The sequence below is a fragment of the Harpia harpyja genome, chromosome 21, assembly GCF_026419915.1.
Source record: "Harpia harpyja isolate bHarHar1 chromosome 21, bHarHar1 primary haplotype, whole genome shotgun sequence".
In the NCBI taxonomy this organism is placed as follows: domain Eukaryota; kingdom Metazoa; phylum Chordata; class Aves; order Accipitriformes; family Accipitridae; genus Harpia; species Harpia harpyja.
The window spans coordinates 910,088-925,668 of record NC_068960.1 but is presented as its reverse complement, the minus strand read 5'-3'; the positions used below and the strand labels follow the sequence as shown (position 1 = coordinate 925,668).

The 15,581-nt window shown below is 48.0% G+C and overlaps 1 protein-coding gene across 2 annotated transcripts; it reads left to right on the top strand.

Moving 5' to 3' along the window:
• Positions 1-22: 22 nt before the first annotated feature.
• On the top strand, positions 23-14,725 carry GGA2 (golgi associated, gamma adaptin ear containing, ARF binding protein 2). Of its 2 annotated transcripts, XM_052773130.1 has the most exons (17): positions 23-166; positions 823-907; positions 1,802-1,877; positions 2,400-2,498; positions 4,356-4,479; positions 5,698-5,801; positions 6,283-6,363; positions 7,247-7,384; positions 8,487-8,568; positions 9,510-9,629; positions 9,904-10,071; positions 10,324-10,379; positions 10,671-10,822; positions 11,635-11,804; positions 12,769-12,938; positions 13,522-13,632; positions 14,265-14,725. In XM_052773130.1, exons 1-17 carry the CDS (start codon positions 133-135, stop codon positions 14,373-14,375), a joined length of 1,881 nt encoding a protein of 626 aa, XP_052629090.1. In that variant the 5' UTR covers positions 23-132; the 3' UTR covers positions 14,376-14,725. The 2 variants fall into 2 exon arrangements, 1 of the variants encoding a protein (XP_052629090.1); XR_008232873.1 differs by lacking the exon at positions 14,265-14,725 and having other exon boundaries at positions 12,833-12,938.
• The last annotated feature ends 856 nt before the right edge of the window (positions 14,726-15,581 follow it).

Here is a 15,581-nt window from a genome sequence, read left to right as displayed (position 1 = left end):
CCGAGCCAGCCCACACCCACAGTCTACACTTCCACACCACGAAAACTCACGGGGGCGAGCGGCGGCACGCAAGGAACGACGGCGGGTGGATCTGCTTCCTGCGAGCAGCGGGGCGGAGCGGAGCAAGAGTCCATGGCTGGCACTGGGGAACTGGAGCAGTGGCTCAGTGAGTGGGGCTGGGGACTGGTGGGCACCGGAGCAGCTTCAGCTCTGTGGGGAAGGGTCCATCTCCTCCACGGAGCCCCTTTAGGGTGATGTTCATGGGTGCTGTCTTAACCTGCTGCATCTGTCCTGCTCCCAGACTTGCTTGTCCATTGTCAGCCCCAGTCCTGCCAAAGCGCTGGACTGGGGAGTGGATAAAGCTGAAAAAGACTTGTTTTCCTCAATTCAGCCGTGGAGGCAGAGCTTTGGGTCAGGCACTCCTGCAGCCCTGTTGCAAAAGGGTAAACTGTGCCTGTGTTCCCGCACGGCAAGGTTTCCAGTCTGGTCCTGGGAGAGCTGGCTGTAAATGATTTTTAACAGTTTCACGTGCTTTGTGCTAAAAGCAACATCATGCTGTTGCTGCTTTCAGCACCTCAGTTTATGCCTGACTTTGACTCTTTAAGAGTGTGCATTCAGGACTGTATTTTTAGGCATATTTTAGTAACAGCTGTTTCGTTCTTGTCCTGTGTCTTCCATTTCTGCCCATTTTACAAAAAGCCCTAATGCAGCTGGTAGCAGTGCGAGGTCTGAGCCGCTTCCTGCCTTGTGCTGCTCGCTTGTATGCATCTCGCACTGAGGCTGTTTTTTTCCTTTTTTCTTTCTTTTTTTTTCCTGTGTAAGATAAGGCCACTGACCCAAGTATCCCCGAGGAAAACTGGGAATGCATCCAGCGGTTCTGTGACCAGGTGAATGCTGACACAGAAGGGTAAGGCGGACAGACGGCTCTTTGTGTTTGCTCTGGGCTGTGTCTGGCTCTGAGCTTCTCTCATGGCTGCGGGGGGAATGGGATCTGTAAGCCGTGGTGTGGGGAGCCCGAAGAGACAGCTGGGAGTGCTCGCTGGGCTCTGCTGCTCCTGAGAGTGTAAATAAGTTGCAAAGAGGAGTATGCCAATGTGGTGGAGGTTGATGTCTAGGAATGGGCTCTGACAGCCATTGCTGCAACCCACGAGGCAGCAGGTCCTGCCTGCTGTGCCCTCACCAGCCTCTCGGGAGACTGGCCGAGGATATCTGCTGTAGGGAAGCCGTGGGTGGGCTCAGCCTCGGATTTTCCTTTCAAAGAGGTGGGAGATCTCTGCTGGGACTCCCACACCTTCCAGCTGATAGTCTTGGCTCTGTGGGAAGGAGCAGGAACTAATTAAGCAAATAACCTGTCAAAGCTTAGTGATCATCTCTTTCTTTAGAGCGGACGCCTGTGCATTCAGAGCCTGTAGTCTGGCACCCGTCTGCCCCAGCAGCGTGTGTGCACAGGAACAGTCAGCAAACTGTCTCAGGCTCTGCATCAAGGCTCCTGCGACTGCAGGGAGCCAGCTCGCATGGCACTTGCCCAGGGAGAGCCCCCAGCCTCTCCCAGCTGGCTCCCTCCCGGAGGACAGCCTCTGGCCACGGCTGGAGGACAGCACTGGGGTCGCACAAGCTGCTTCAATTCATCTCTCGCCCCTTGTGCGTGTGTCCCCCAGGCCAGCGCTCCACCAGAGGAAGGGTGTCTGTCAGGTAGCAGGTTGTGAATCCGGCAGTTGCTCTTCTCTGCAGGGCAAAATCAGCAGCATTTGTTTTTCTTGGGAACTTGTCCGTTGTCTGACTTGCTTTTGCTACTCCCCAGCCCATCGCTTGCACTGAGGCTGCTGGCGCATAAAATACAGTCACCTCAGGAGATGGAAGCTCTCCATGCTCTCACAGTAAGTGCTTTCATCTGTGTGCAAGGAGAGGCAGCAGTAACCTGGAAGCAGAGTTTGGGGGGTAGAGACAGTATAGCTGTCTCTTCTTTTTCTCTTAGATGTCTCTCCCTCTCTTTTTCTCTTAGATGTCTCTCCCTTTTAACTTTCCATTGCATAAGGAATACAGAAACCAGGGTGTAACGGAGGGAGTAACTGCTGTTGTTCCTTTCCTTGTCGCTCTGCTGAGGTGTTTCAGTGGTCTGCAGTTCTTGCTGTTTGACCTGTGGTTCCACCACAGGGTCAGTGGCCCAAAAGTTATTAGCAATGGGTAGAACAGAGCAGATGGTCTTAATAATGCTGCTTAAGAAGATTGGATGAAGGAGAAATACATGTTCTTGCTGCACAGCTTCCTCAGTATCTTGTATTTGTGAATGCAGGGCCAGAAATTTCTTAGATTTAGTATTTTAATGGCAAAGTTATTTAAAAAAATTCCCCAAGACTTGTGTCTACAGTTTCTGTTTGGTACTGTTTTGTTTTCTGCAGGTGCTAGAGACCTGTGTGAATAACTGTGGCGAAAGATTTCATAATGAAATAGCAAAATTCAGGTTTCTGAATGAGCTGATTAAAGTGCTTTCCCCAAAGGTAGGTGGTCATGGTTACACTGGACAAAACACATGGGGCTCACTGTTTATTTCATGCTGGATATGAAAACTTAGAATTAATCTCACATAGAAGTAGAGCAGAATTTATATTCTGTGCCTCCAAGCACAAGGACTGTATGTGAATCCCCCTGTAAAAGATGCAAGCCAGAGTCTCTTTCTGTGAAAAGATTTTTACTTGTGGTTTCTCCCAGCTCTGCAGAGAGAGTCAGGGACTCTAGAGGAGCTTGAAATTATTCCTGTGACCCCTTTTACCTCTCAGTGATTTACAGAACTTTGGTCAGGGAAGTGGCAGAGGACAGAGATGCCAGGAGCTGCCCAGAGCCTCTCCTGTTTTCTTATGCTCTGTCCTCAAACTCTTGTGCTCAGGCTGCTTTCCTTCTTGCTTTGTCCTGCCAGAGGTTAGCCTGGGTTTGGGTCCTGTTCATGGGGCAGGATCAGCTTAGGTAGCGCCAGGGGGGACTGGATTTCAGCAGCCCTCGTGCAGCCCTTGTGCAGTTCTTGCTCCACCATCGTCTGACAGTTGTGCATTCTTGCAGCCCCTTTGGGGTCCTGCTGAGGGTGTCCTGAACGCCGGGCAGAGGGCTCCCAGCCCCCGGGCAGCGACAGCCCTGAGTCAGGAGCGGGCTGGAAGGGATCAGCTGTACTAACGTGGAAGCTGCCAAGTCCCTTCCTGCTGCTCCGCTTCCCTGGCTCGCAATATATTCATTCAATATATTCAACATAGTCATTCCTGCTCCCTGCTGTGGAGCACTTTGCTTCTGAGTGCAGTTGCCGCCTCCTGAGAAGAGAAGCAGCCAACAGAAATGAGAAGTTTAGTTTGAGAAGCTAAGTGAGCTGTGAGTTCGGAATGGATGCACTGGGTCCCCTGGCAGTGCCTCTCATGATGAAAAATGGAGAGCTGTTTTATCAGAGACTGTGTAATCTTCATGCCTTGCTCCTCTCTGCATCAAATAGCAGACCTGGGACTTTCTTAAATACCCTTCTCAGCAACTCAGCAATCGATTCCCCCTTTTAGTGGGTCCTGCACACATTTACCACTTGTACAAGCTTCATTTTCCATTACATCATCTCGATGGCAGAGGTGCAAAAAGCTGATTTCAGGGAAATGTTTAACTGAACAGCAAAACCTCTTCTCTCAGTCCCAGGTTTGGTAAAGGTATTTCAGTGAAACAAGAAAGTTTAAAGAATATGTCACTACAGAGTGCTTTGTTTGCTGTTTTGGCAGAACAGGTATCATTTAATGAGTTTAAAATGCCTAGTGCTTTGGAGGTTTGCATGTGGCTTTTGTCATTCTTCCTGATGTTTTTATAATATATTAAAGTGAGTGCTTGTAGGCAATAATGAGAGAAATCAGAGAAAACATCCAGATGCTGAGAAAAGACAGTAACTTTCATTTCTTGTGTTGTTCAGTTTTCATTTGTCTGGGTCTGGCTGAGGCCGGTGGTGCTATTTGCGTTGCAGGCAGTTAAGGGAAGTATTTAAAGTCAAGCACAGAACTGTTTACACTAAAATAAAACAACCTACTTTTGGTTTCGGATTCAATAACCAATCAGGGAAGTTTTGAAATGGTTTAATTTTGATTGTCATAGAATATTTATGTAATTATCATACACTTAGTAGCATTCCTTGTATTTACAGCCACAGCTATATACACCATTTCCTATACCGCAAGATACACAGTTGACAACACTGTGAATAAAGTGTTGGGAATCCATTTGCTACTTGGTTTCTGCACACAAACAACTTGGGGCTAGACACATATGCCATATCTGGCACTAATTCTTTGGTTTTAATCTTTTTTGTCTTACTTTACTTTTTTGTTTTGTTTTGTTTTCAGTACTGTGGAACCTGGTCTTCAGAAAAAGTAAAGTCAAGAGTCACAGAAGTAATATTCAGTTGGACAGTCTGGTTTCCTCAGGAAGTTAAAATCCGGGACGCTTATCAGATGCTAAAGAAACAAGGTTTAGTTCTGTTATTTCAGTTTCCTTTTTAGCCTTCTAAGTCACATGGTTTCAGACCACAGATATCTGCCCTCTTTAATTTGTGACTCAGCTTTTTTCATAAAATGTTGTAAGGAGAAAAGGACAAAGGCCACGCTTACAAGGCTGTTTGCGTACTTAAGGATGCATGCAACTGTTTAAAGAGATTTACCGAAGAACAGCCTTATTGAGTTAAAGATCAGGCTAGCCTTGTGGCCTCTGTTCACACAGTGCTCACCACTGTTGTGCAGGGAAAAGGTACAGGACAAACTCAGCGTGATCTTTGCCCTGGAATACTCTCCCAGGATTATGAGGGATGGGTTCGGAGAGATCCTGAGCTGGATTTTTCATCCATTCCATCATATTTAATGGTCCTTAATGGTATTGTAATCCAGAAATTTGTCCAATCCCGTCTTGATATCCCAGGTAATAAATTTCACAGCTTAACTAAGAAAGTACCATAATACTTTCTGTGGAAGTTCAGGGGAATTAGGGAATTTGTTTAGATGCTTCCCACCAGGTTTGCTTTGTGCATCTTTGAGCCTCAAATGGCTTTGCAAGCCTTCCCCCAAGTACTGCTGTGGGAAGCTTCCTCGCTGTCACTGCCTTTCCTTTGTGCAGCGGCTGCTGCAGGCTGGGCTGTTGCTGCGGCACCGGTGGGGTGCTGAGCAGGGGTGCTGGGTGCCCTCCTGCCGGGCAGCTCTCGGGGACCGCTGCCCATCCAACGCCTGCGCAGTCAGAGGCTGCTGCTGCTGCAAGTGCTGGCCAGAGAGGCAGGACGGGAGACGTCCACGGAATCACTGGTGGCGTTAAGGGTTCCTTTGGTACTCGGTTGTGTGTGTTTGGTGCCCTACATTTTACGGCTGTACTGATTGTGGCAATCCTGCTGCTCGGAGGTCAATACTGGTGTGCTCCCAGTGCTCTTGCTATGGGGGAATTTTAGCAATTCACCCAGAGGGAGTTCAGCACATCTGAATTTTATTTTCTACCCTGAAAATCTCATTTGGCCTGTGCTTAATTCAAGGGAGAAAGGGAAGTCTTTTGTCTGGGTGTGTGCTAAGGCAACTCCTTGCTGCTTCATCTCATTCTGTAAAGTTCTGGGGTGGGGTGAAAGAAATAGGTGCAAAATCCAATGCACCATTGAGCATTGGTGTTTTCACAGCTCAGGCATCAATGAACAAATACTGTTACCCATTCCAGGGATTGTAAAAGAAGACCCCAAACTGCCAGAAGACAAAATTTTACCTCCCCCTTCTCCGAGACCTCAGAATTCTATTTTTGACACAGATGAAGAGAAGTCCAAGGTAAACCTTAGGGTTTTCATGCCTACCCCCCCACTCTGATTTGTACTGATGAGAAAACAGGCTCGGTCATATTTTGGGAGCTTTTGCTGTTTCAGACAGAGTATCTTCAGAATAATGCTAATACTTCATGCTGTACAACAGCTAGAGAATTCTTTGATGCTTTGTCAGAAATTTTTGCTTACTGAAAAGTGAAACTTTTCTAGAGAAAAACATCAGTTTAATAGAAACTCTCCCAAGGGAGGGAAAAGTTCTGCAGAGCCAGAGAGTTCCTATACCCAAACAGCCAGTGTGTGCAGGCAGCTGTAGGAGGCAGCGATGTAATCTGGATTAGATTGTGGGACATGAGTCCACTTATTTCCAGAATTATAGAAACTATTATGACAGTGGGTGTCTCTCAGTATCTGCTCTTATGTGATGTGTGCCTGTAGTATGGTGCCTAGAGACTGCTGCTCACTGCTGTCCAATGCTATCCCCTCAACAGCTCTTAGCAAGGCTTTTAAAGAGCAACCACTCTGAAGACCTGCAGGCTGCCAACCGTCTGATCAAGAGCATGATTAAAGAGGTAGGGAGCTCCTTGGGTCAGAAGCTGTGTTTGCAGCTGAGGAGGGTGGAAAGGGACTTGGTAGTTCAGTTTTTGACAGTGGTCCCTCTATACCTGACCTCCACAGTGCCTGCCACCTCATTGGTATTAAAGGGAACACCAAGAGGTGGTAGTGGGAACCTTGCTGCGGTATCAGTCTCAGGTGAACTGTTTAAGCTGCCCCAGAGGAGGGACGATTTTCAGTATTTGTTATTCCAAAGTTACAATGCAGGATTATTTTGTTTTGTTTCCCTAAAATATGCCATTGCCAGGAAGAGCAAATATTTATACCCAGGAGCCTGTATGACAGGACACTTCCACTTTAGTGGGATCCCGACGGTAGTACTGCATTAGTGATAGCAAGTTTCCAAAAATAAACTCAGTTCCCAAGTGGAAAAAAGCTATATCTGTACAGAACTGCCTCTTTTTTACAGCAATGTGTGCGTGCATATCTGGTGTGTCTGTTTTCATCTTCCATCTGAAAGGGCACACCAATTCTCTGCATAAATAGGAGATTTGGTCTGGTTTAGCGAAATCCCTGCTGTCGTTTTGAGAGTGTTGTTCTGCATGGCAGAAGCCACCAGCTCCCAACTCTAATTTTGAAGTCTTACTCGTGACTGTGGTGAAATGAATTCTTATGCACCAGCACACTGGCCAGGGTACCCTGAGAGGGGCAGGAGGTTTCCATCTTCACCCTTGACAGCGAAGTGTGGTGCAGCACTGATACTGGAGCTGCTGGGGGGGTGAGTCCTTACACACACTGCTTTGTGCCTCCTCTACCTGCAATAAGATTCTAGTAGAAAGCAACATGCATTGGCTGTACTAGCCAAATCATCATATACTTTTATTTCATTTTTCATCAAAGGAACAAGAAAAGTCAGCTAAGGTGTCCAGAAGAGTGAATACCATCAGTGAGGTTTCTGAGAATGTGAAACGTATGGACGAATTACTGGAAAATTACAAGAGACAAGAATTATCCAAATCTGACCAGGAGTCCCTACAGGTAAATGGTCTTTTTCCTGCATAAGAAGTTCTTTTGACTGGCTATGGCTGGGAGGGCCCAGGGCAACAGGATTCAAAGGGCAGCTTCTGCCAGGGAAACAGCATTACCACAGCAAATAGTTTCCAGCATATTTGATGAATAACAGTCCCTTCCGTCAGTGTAATGGAAGTTGGAATGGAACCGGCTCCTGCTGTGCCAATTTGACTTTCTGTCCAGGTTAGCTGCTCTTCTTGTGGTATCTTACGGGGAAATGGTTCTTCCTCCAACAGTGGTGTAACACACGGGAATCCCCTTGAGCCTGGGCATGCTTAGGTGGGTGTGACAAGATCTGACCAGAGAAGCTCAAAGCTGTGGGTTCTTCAGCTTGTGCTATGGTTTCTGTGATTCCCCTTTTTCTGCCCAGAGTTCACTGGTCTGCTGCTGCTCATAATTATCAGTGAATTGAGGAAATGTTTGCTGTCACTAATAGGGCTGTCAGAAGAGCTTTATGGCCTCCAAATATCTGAAACTCCACTAGGATGCCTATCAGACTCTCAAATTAAAAAAACTCTAGAAACTGAATTTTTGTAGGTAAGAATTTCTGTGGCTATGTGTGACAGCAGAGTTTGGAGTTAGCTGCTGTTGGGAGGGCTGCTGCTGTAGATGGAAGAGAGCCTACTTTCAGACTGAAGAAGTGGCTGCCTCCATGCCTCCTCACTTCCTAAAAACCAAGCGGCCTTGCATTGTCTGACGGTAGTTGCAACTGGCAGTTGTAATACTTCCCTCTGAGTACTGTGATCGATCTATTCACACCTGGATACTTTTTCTTTTAAATTGAGTAATTTTACACTGATCTATCTTACATCTGTATGTATAGAGAGGATGCGATTGCTGAGGAGATACCAGCAAACCCTCCTTGTTCCAGTGGCTGTACTTCCAGGCCACTGTGGATTTTTAAGAGTACAGCAACACGCAGCATTGATACCCTTTGTCTGGACCTGGGCAGAAAGCGCATCTTCCTCTTCTAGAGGGGTAGCATCACTTACAGGTGATCACAGGGACAGAGAAGTGTGAGAGTGTCTGGGATCTCCTGAGCAATGATGTGAACCATTTCCTTCCATAGACTCTGTTTCAACGCTGTGAGAAGCTCAGGCCACTGCTCTTTCGCCTTGCCAGTGAGACAGTTGATGATGATGAGGCTCTAGGTAAGAGCCAACTCTGTCCTTGGATTTCTTTGCAGTTAAGTTCATCTACCTTTGCTTTGACAAGTGGGATACGCCCATCCTCTGAGAGGGGGAATGCTTAGGCACTTGCTACCCTGCTGCCAAAGCTTTCCACGTTCACCTTTAAACCATACCCATGGGAAGCTCCTCCCACCCCTCTCCAAGGAAGGTATAAATTTTCACTTGGAGCCCAAAGTTAAACAGTCGATCCAGTTTCTTCTAGCCAAGGTGGTTTTCAGAGTTTGTGGAGTTCTGGTGTTCAGAGAACTGGAGGCTTTTGCAGTCTTTTCTCTACAGAGATTGAAGTTCTCCCTGTCTATCAACACAGAAGGGAGAATATTTTTTGAATTTCTTAAGTAATATGTTGAGGAGGGCCATATGAGTGGAATCTTTGAATTCCATCGTTGTGAAATTTAGCCCTTCCCAGAGGACTGCATTTCAGAGTCTTGTCCATATGCCTTGAAAACCTGACTGAAGGGATGCCTTGCTGAATAGAGATCTTAAACAGCAAACATAAGAGCTCAGCTGTGCCTCAAACATTTCATTCATACCCATGAATGCCAGGGTTCCTCAGCTGGGGAGTGCTGGATTATATGCTCAAGTACACTTGGCAAACTTGCAGAGAACAATAAAGTGCATAAGAGATGGCAGGAACTGTAAGTGCTTTAGAGATAGGATCAGATTTCAAAGTGATCTTGATGAATTTGAGAGAGGCCTGAAATCAGCAGATGTATGCGCAAAATGCTGCACTTCAGGAAATGGAATGAAAAACTAGTCAGGAGTTTAAGGCAGATTGCCCCACTAGACTTTGCTCCAGGCAAGTCCTTAGATGCACTGTACCTTCCTCATGAGCAGTTTGGAGAGTGCCGTGGAACTGACCCTCCTGTTAGAACATTAATGTTTTGTTTCCTCTTGTTTTCCAGCTGAGATACTGCAGGCCAATGACAAACTCACACAGGCGCTCGGGCAGTACAGGCAGGTTGTAGCCAGGCATGAAAATGGTGACGGAGGAGGTTCAGCCACCAGTTCTGCTGATGCAGCAGGTAAAGAGCATCCAGCAGCGTTCCACCACAGCTCTGCTCCTGCATGTCATGTATGAGTGGAGTTTGGAAGGGAAGTGGTTCTCAGAGAATAAATGTGGAGAAAATCCTTTAACACAGGAAAACTATTATGTAACCATCATTTGCTTTTACGTATAGTTGATAGAAAATATTCCTGAAGTTCTTAATCTATGAGTCCTTTCGGGCATGCCTGCACCCATAAATACACTGTTCCTTTCAGGAGGTTTCTCTTTAACTCTTTCTGCTCTTTCCAAAGCATGCCAGCCAACTCCAAGACGCATGAAGAGCTATACACTGATTGACTTCTCTGAACTGGAGGCGACATCCCAGTCTCCTACAGACCAATTTGCAAACATAACCACTGCCTCCCAGCACAGCAGCACAACCTCTACCTGTCTGCTCGATGAGGAGTTAAAGTCATTAGGTTTGTATGTGCAATTCAGTACAGCGTTACCCTTGTTACTAGGGTTCGTGGCGTTTAATGAAGATAGGAGAACTTTGACTTTAATGTCGGTCCTAAGAGAAAGTAGACCCTTTCAGCCAGTGTCGTAAATTTTCAAGAATGTAGTTTCTTTAATGGTGTTAGACTGTAGTCAAACTGCTGTTAGACAACAAGAACCTGTGGAAAACCCTTGTTTTCTGTAATTGATCTGTAGCATTTTGGCATCTTTCTTAGGTCTCAGCAACTCTCCTGTTGCACAGAAACCACCACCTGATTTTGGATTAGCAGAGGTGAGTGATCCTCAGATACTTTAGTCCATAAGGTACAAAGGACAAAAATCAGATGTGATTCTTGATCTAGCTTTCTCTGGCAGCCTTTTGTTACACTGCTCTATTCTGAAGGGAAACCGGAATCCTCGTGCTCTGCAATGAATTTCTCAGTTGCAGTTTGCAACCAGATTACTCATATTTATTTCTACTTTAAGTAGTGTTATTGAAAATGAGGTTCTTCTCAGTGGAACAGGTCTGATTTTTGCTGATGTGATGTTCTATAGCATGAACCAGAAGTGCCTTACTTTTCAGGCTGATGTACACAATGGATATGGTGAAATTGTAAGTGCTGTTCAAACACTGGGACTGCAGGAGAGCTGGGAAGACAGCTGTTCGGAGAAGAATGCATTTCGGGGCCTGGCTGATCGGCTCTCTCCACCATCCAGGACCAAGACATTATCCTTGTAAGCAAACTCTGCATAATACAGACTGCCTTTGGAGATGAAGAATACTGTTTTAGAGCAGTGAGTTTTAGGAAAACCTTTCAACTACAAGTGGTTAGTGATGGCAAGCTATCCATCTGTGCATTGGCTCTTAAGCAGCAGTTATGATCCTGTTAATTGCACTGTGTGCAGTTGCACACTAGGACCTTCCAAGGGTCAGAGACTTGGGGAGACAAACCCCATGGCCTAGTAACAAGGTGATCCTGACGTAAAGGAACAAAACCATTGCAGTCAGGTCTTTTTATAATAACCTGTGACTCAAAAAATACTTTCCCCAGCTTTCTTCAGGCTGTGACAAAGTAGTTTCCAGGCATTCAGTGGAAGCCTAACAGTTCATGAACCAAATTAATCATCCACATGTCTTCACAGCAGGTGACTATTACAATACGCTTATCCAGTCTGCCATAATACAAGCCAAGAAATTTTACTGGGGATTCCCAACTTCTTTGAGCTAGAATTTGCTTTAATCTCACTGACTAGAGCTCCGGAGAGCCTGTGAATGGGGAGAGTAAGCTTCCAAAGCCCTGAAACAAAGTTTCACGATAGTAACAGAAATCAAAGTCTGCCTTACTGAATGCTGAAACAGCAACTTCTTCCCATATGTAATAGAGACAGTTTTTTAATTTCTCAAGAACTCGGAGAGTATAAGCTTGTACTTCCTGTATACCTAAAAGGGATGAGGGATTGGGAATACAAATGCACACAGCAGAAGATGGTATATACCATGTAGTCTCCCCAGTTAATATAAGCTTTCTACATGCTTTTCTTTCCAGGGATTTATCACCCATGAAATTGCCCTTTCCAGATCTTCCAAATAGCTCAATGGCAGATACTTCATTCTCCAGCCTAGGCTACGAGCTGAAGCCTGCTGCCTCTTTGCATCCAGCTTCCTATGATGCTTCTCTAGAAAACCTTTTTGTCCCTTTAATTTCAATTACACCGAGTAAGTGCAATGATTTCTGTGCCCCAGCTCTGCTTACTAGTGGCTTACTAGAGCTCTTCTGTGATTTTTGCAGGGGAGCAAGCCAAAGTAGCTTCATGCTGTGTGGGTTGGCTGGAGAAAAGTAATGACTGTTCTGTGAAGGACTTAATGTATCTGAGAAGTTGAGCAAGTGCTAGGGATCGTACCATGGAAATGTTCTTGTCCTCCCTACTCAGTAGTCAGGAGTTTCCTGCCCTGGCTAACCTCTGTGATGTGCTTCTAAACTGTTTGCCCTTAGCACCTTTAATCAAGTTTCAAGCAGTTCTTCTCCAGGGGCTAAAAAGGTATCTATGGGTGGGAGTTGCTCTGCTTCCCAAAGCAGAGCTGTTCTTTCCACCTCTGCTTTTCAATTCAACACTCTCTGGCCCAGCCCTGCAACCGCTTGATGGAGTGTCAGCCTGGGTACGTGGCACCCCAGTGTCTCAGAGCAGGGCACATCCTGTTATGAGGACTGCAGGGCCGTCGCTACTTTTGGAAGAGGACAGGTGCAGAGACATTCTGACCTGATTGTCTTCTGCCTTCAGTCTCTCAAGTGAAGGATTTACCAGATTTTGGAAGGGCTGAATGGTGATAGTTAGGTGTGGATTTACCAGGCAATGGTGGTAAGGGGCTAAGTCTTGTGTGTGCCGAAGAATTACATTTTGCTTTTCCCATCGTATCTCTATTGGATCCACACCTGACATCTCCAGCTGACTGTTGAAATCTGAGCTGCTAAATCTCCAATTTAGACATCCAGATTCCTTTCTCTGCCTTAGAGGCGAAACGTAAATCACAGGCAGCTGCTTGGTCTGTGAGTTTGCTGGAGGAAGTAAAAGTTTGTATGTGTGTTTCCTTTTTGCTGTTCCTCATCCCGTCTTTGCTGTTCTGCCCTCAGAAGGAAGGGGAATCCACGCTTTGTTTCTGACTCTCCTTTTGTCTCCGGCAGGCAGTATCTGTCCACTTACTGTGTACGACAGGAATGGTTTCAAGGCTATGCTCCACTTCTCCAGAGACCGGGCTCCTGGCCGACCAGATGTGCTGGTGATGGTTCTTTCCATGCTGAGCACATCAGCTCAACCAATTAAGGACATAGCATTCCAGGCTGCAGTCCCGAAGGTGAGAAGCCTGTGGTGAGTGGCAGAGAAGAGGGACGACTCAGAAATGTCCTGAGGAGAAGGTTCGCCATTTCTTGCTTAGGATTTTCTTTGCTCATCAGAAATTGCATGCCTCACTTTCTCTGAACGGTGAACCTGCTGTATGGTGGTGCCTGTGACGCCAGTGCTTGTTTCACAGCATATATCCCTGGCCTTGTGACAACTAGACAGGGCTCCAGACATGCTGGTTTAGCCTCCTGGGGAAGGCACTCGTTCTGCCTGTGTATGTGCAGCATGGAATTATCTATTTAGGAATATCTGCCTTTAGATGCAGGCTGTGGAAAGGCATGCTTTTCATTAAATGCCAAAATCTGTGGCCTGTAGTTCCCTGGGTCCTCCTTCTTGCTCTTCTGGGATGCTGAAAAAGGCCTGGGTCCCTCCTTAGGAGTGCTGAGGGAGCTGGCTGATGTCGTTGCGAAGCCACTCTCGATAATCTTTGATCGATCGTGGTGACTGCGAAGTGTCCAAAGACTGGGAAGGTCACCCTCATCTTCCAGGTGGTCCCAGCATGGACCAAAAAGCATTCCTTTTGTTTTCTCTTTCAGACCATGAAAATAAAGTTACAACCAGCATCCGGTACTGAGCTGCCCGCCTTCAGTCCTCTCCTCCCCCCTGCAGTGGTATCCCAGGTCCTGCTGCTTGCCAATCCACGCAAGGTATGTGTGGTGATGGAGTCTGCTGGTGGAGCACTCGGAATGTCACTGTAGTGAGTGGGATATTTGTATGAAAGATGGGGAGAATATTATTAGCAGGGAGATGCAGGGGAGAGACAGAGCAGTCTGGGCTGTGCTGGGAAGACATTTTTCCCACTGAAACAGCTTTCCAGAGCTATAATCTGAAGGATTGAATGGGCAGCTGCTGCAGGGGCCTGCACAGCTCTGCCTCGGTCTACCTGCAGAGATGGCTCCTGGTAGACACTGTGCGGATGTTTGCAGCTGATGGAACACGAGGCCACCCAAGGAGCAAGCGATGGGTGGCAGTTCTGTTGCATTGGTGAATAATTATGAGACTGAAGCTTGGTGTAAGGAATCCTCTGTCACTGTGAAGGTTGGCCAGGCCTGGATTGCCAAGCATGCCCCTGGGTGGCTTGCATAGGTCTCCCAGTTGCTCCCTAAATATCTTATGAAGATCCAGGTCTCATTCTGTGCAGAGGTTCCACGTGGCTGAAGTGTTACTCTCCTCTGCCAGAGGGTGATTCATTGCAGCAAAGCTTCGAGGGGTGAGGCTGAAGGGGGCCCAGGAATCTGCAACCATGACATGCCCCTCTCTCTGTTCCTTTCTCTCATAGGATCCCATCCGACTGAGATACAAACTAGCGTTCACGCAAGGCGTGCAGCCCTTCAGTGAGGTGGGAGAGGTGACTGGCTTCCCAGAAGCAGAGCTCTGGGGCAGGAGCTGAAGTTCAGCAGGCTTGGATGTTGCCATATTGCCTTAGCCACGGGTGGGGAGGGACTGTGTGACAGCAGTGCTGGCCTGGACTCTGTAATGGCTCCTTTCCTCAGGATCCGCCATCTCCTTCTTCCTTTTGGTTTCTGTGCCAGTGTCTGGCAGGAGGAGTGTAAACTGGCTGCTTCTGCCACGGCCTTTCTCTGTAGCTGACTGTGCTTTACAAGAGACTGCTGTAGAGCCCTGCAGCCCGGGAGCCCTAATGCTTCTTTCATACAAGTGTTTCCTGCTGCTTTCTGGGCCAGTGTTCCCTCACCCCCATTACTTTTTCTTTCTGAATTAAAAAAAAAAAAAAAAAGCAAACCTATACCAACAATCAGCCCTCATAGCAGACTGCTTGGAGCCAGGGCAGGATCTGTTGCAGGGGCCTACCCACCCTGTTTTCACTGGGGCCTGTGTGCTGATGTGCAGGCAAGAACGTGAGGAATGGTGAGAGTTGGGCTATCTGGACTCTGGCGGAGGCAGTTTATAGGGAAAGGTACAAAACGGAGGGAAGAGAGCAAGCAGGGGGAGGGCTTTGGGGCCAGCCTGTGAGAAAAAACCTCCGAGACGCTCATCCGTCCCCAGGCCCCGCATCTTGTCTTGCTCTGGCTCCTTCCTTTGGGCTCTGTAGAGCTCCAGGCACGTCTGGGGGTTTCTCCTCATCCTCCCCGCAGCCGTCTCCTGCCTGCCAGCTGCGCTGCGAGCCCTCTGCGGGGACACCGGCCCACAGCGGGGCCGAGGCCAAGGCCTTCGGTTGAAACCCCCTGCGCTTCCAGCTGTGCGGGAGAACGGGCTAATTTTATTGCCCGGGTATGCCGAGCCATGAGGACGGGGGGTGGGGGGTGGGTTTCCGCACCCCCGGTGCAGCGGGGTCCCGGAGGACCTTCCCCGGGCCCTGGCCGCCCCGGCAGTATTGTGGGTGCGAGTTTGTCCCGCTCTGGGACACCCCCCCCCGGTTTTTCTCCACAGACCCCGCTGAGGGTGGCGGCTCCCCGCCTTTAAGCCGGCGTCGGAGCCGGAACGCGGGGCCTCCGTTCCGCGGGCCCGGCCCCGCCCACCCGCGCCGGGGAACGCCCCCCTCCGCCGACGGTGGCCGCCCGGCGGGTACGGTGGCCGGCAGGGGCCCGGCGGTGCGTTTCCTGCGGCCTGTCCCCGCCGCGGGCCCGGAGGCGAGACG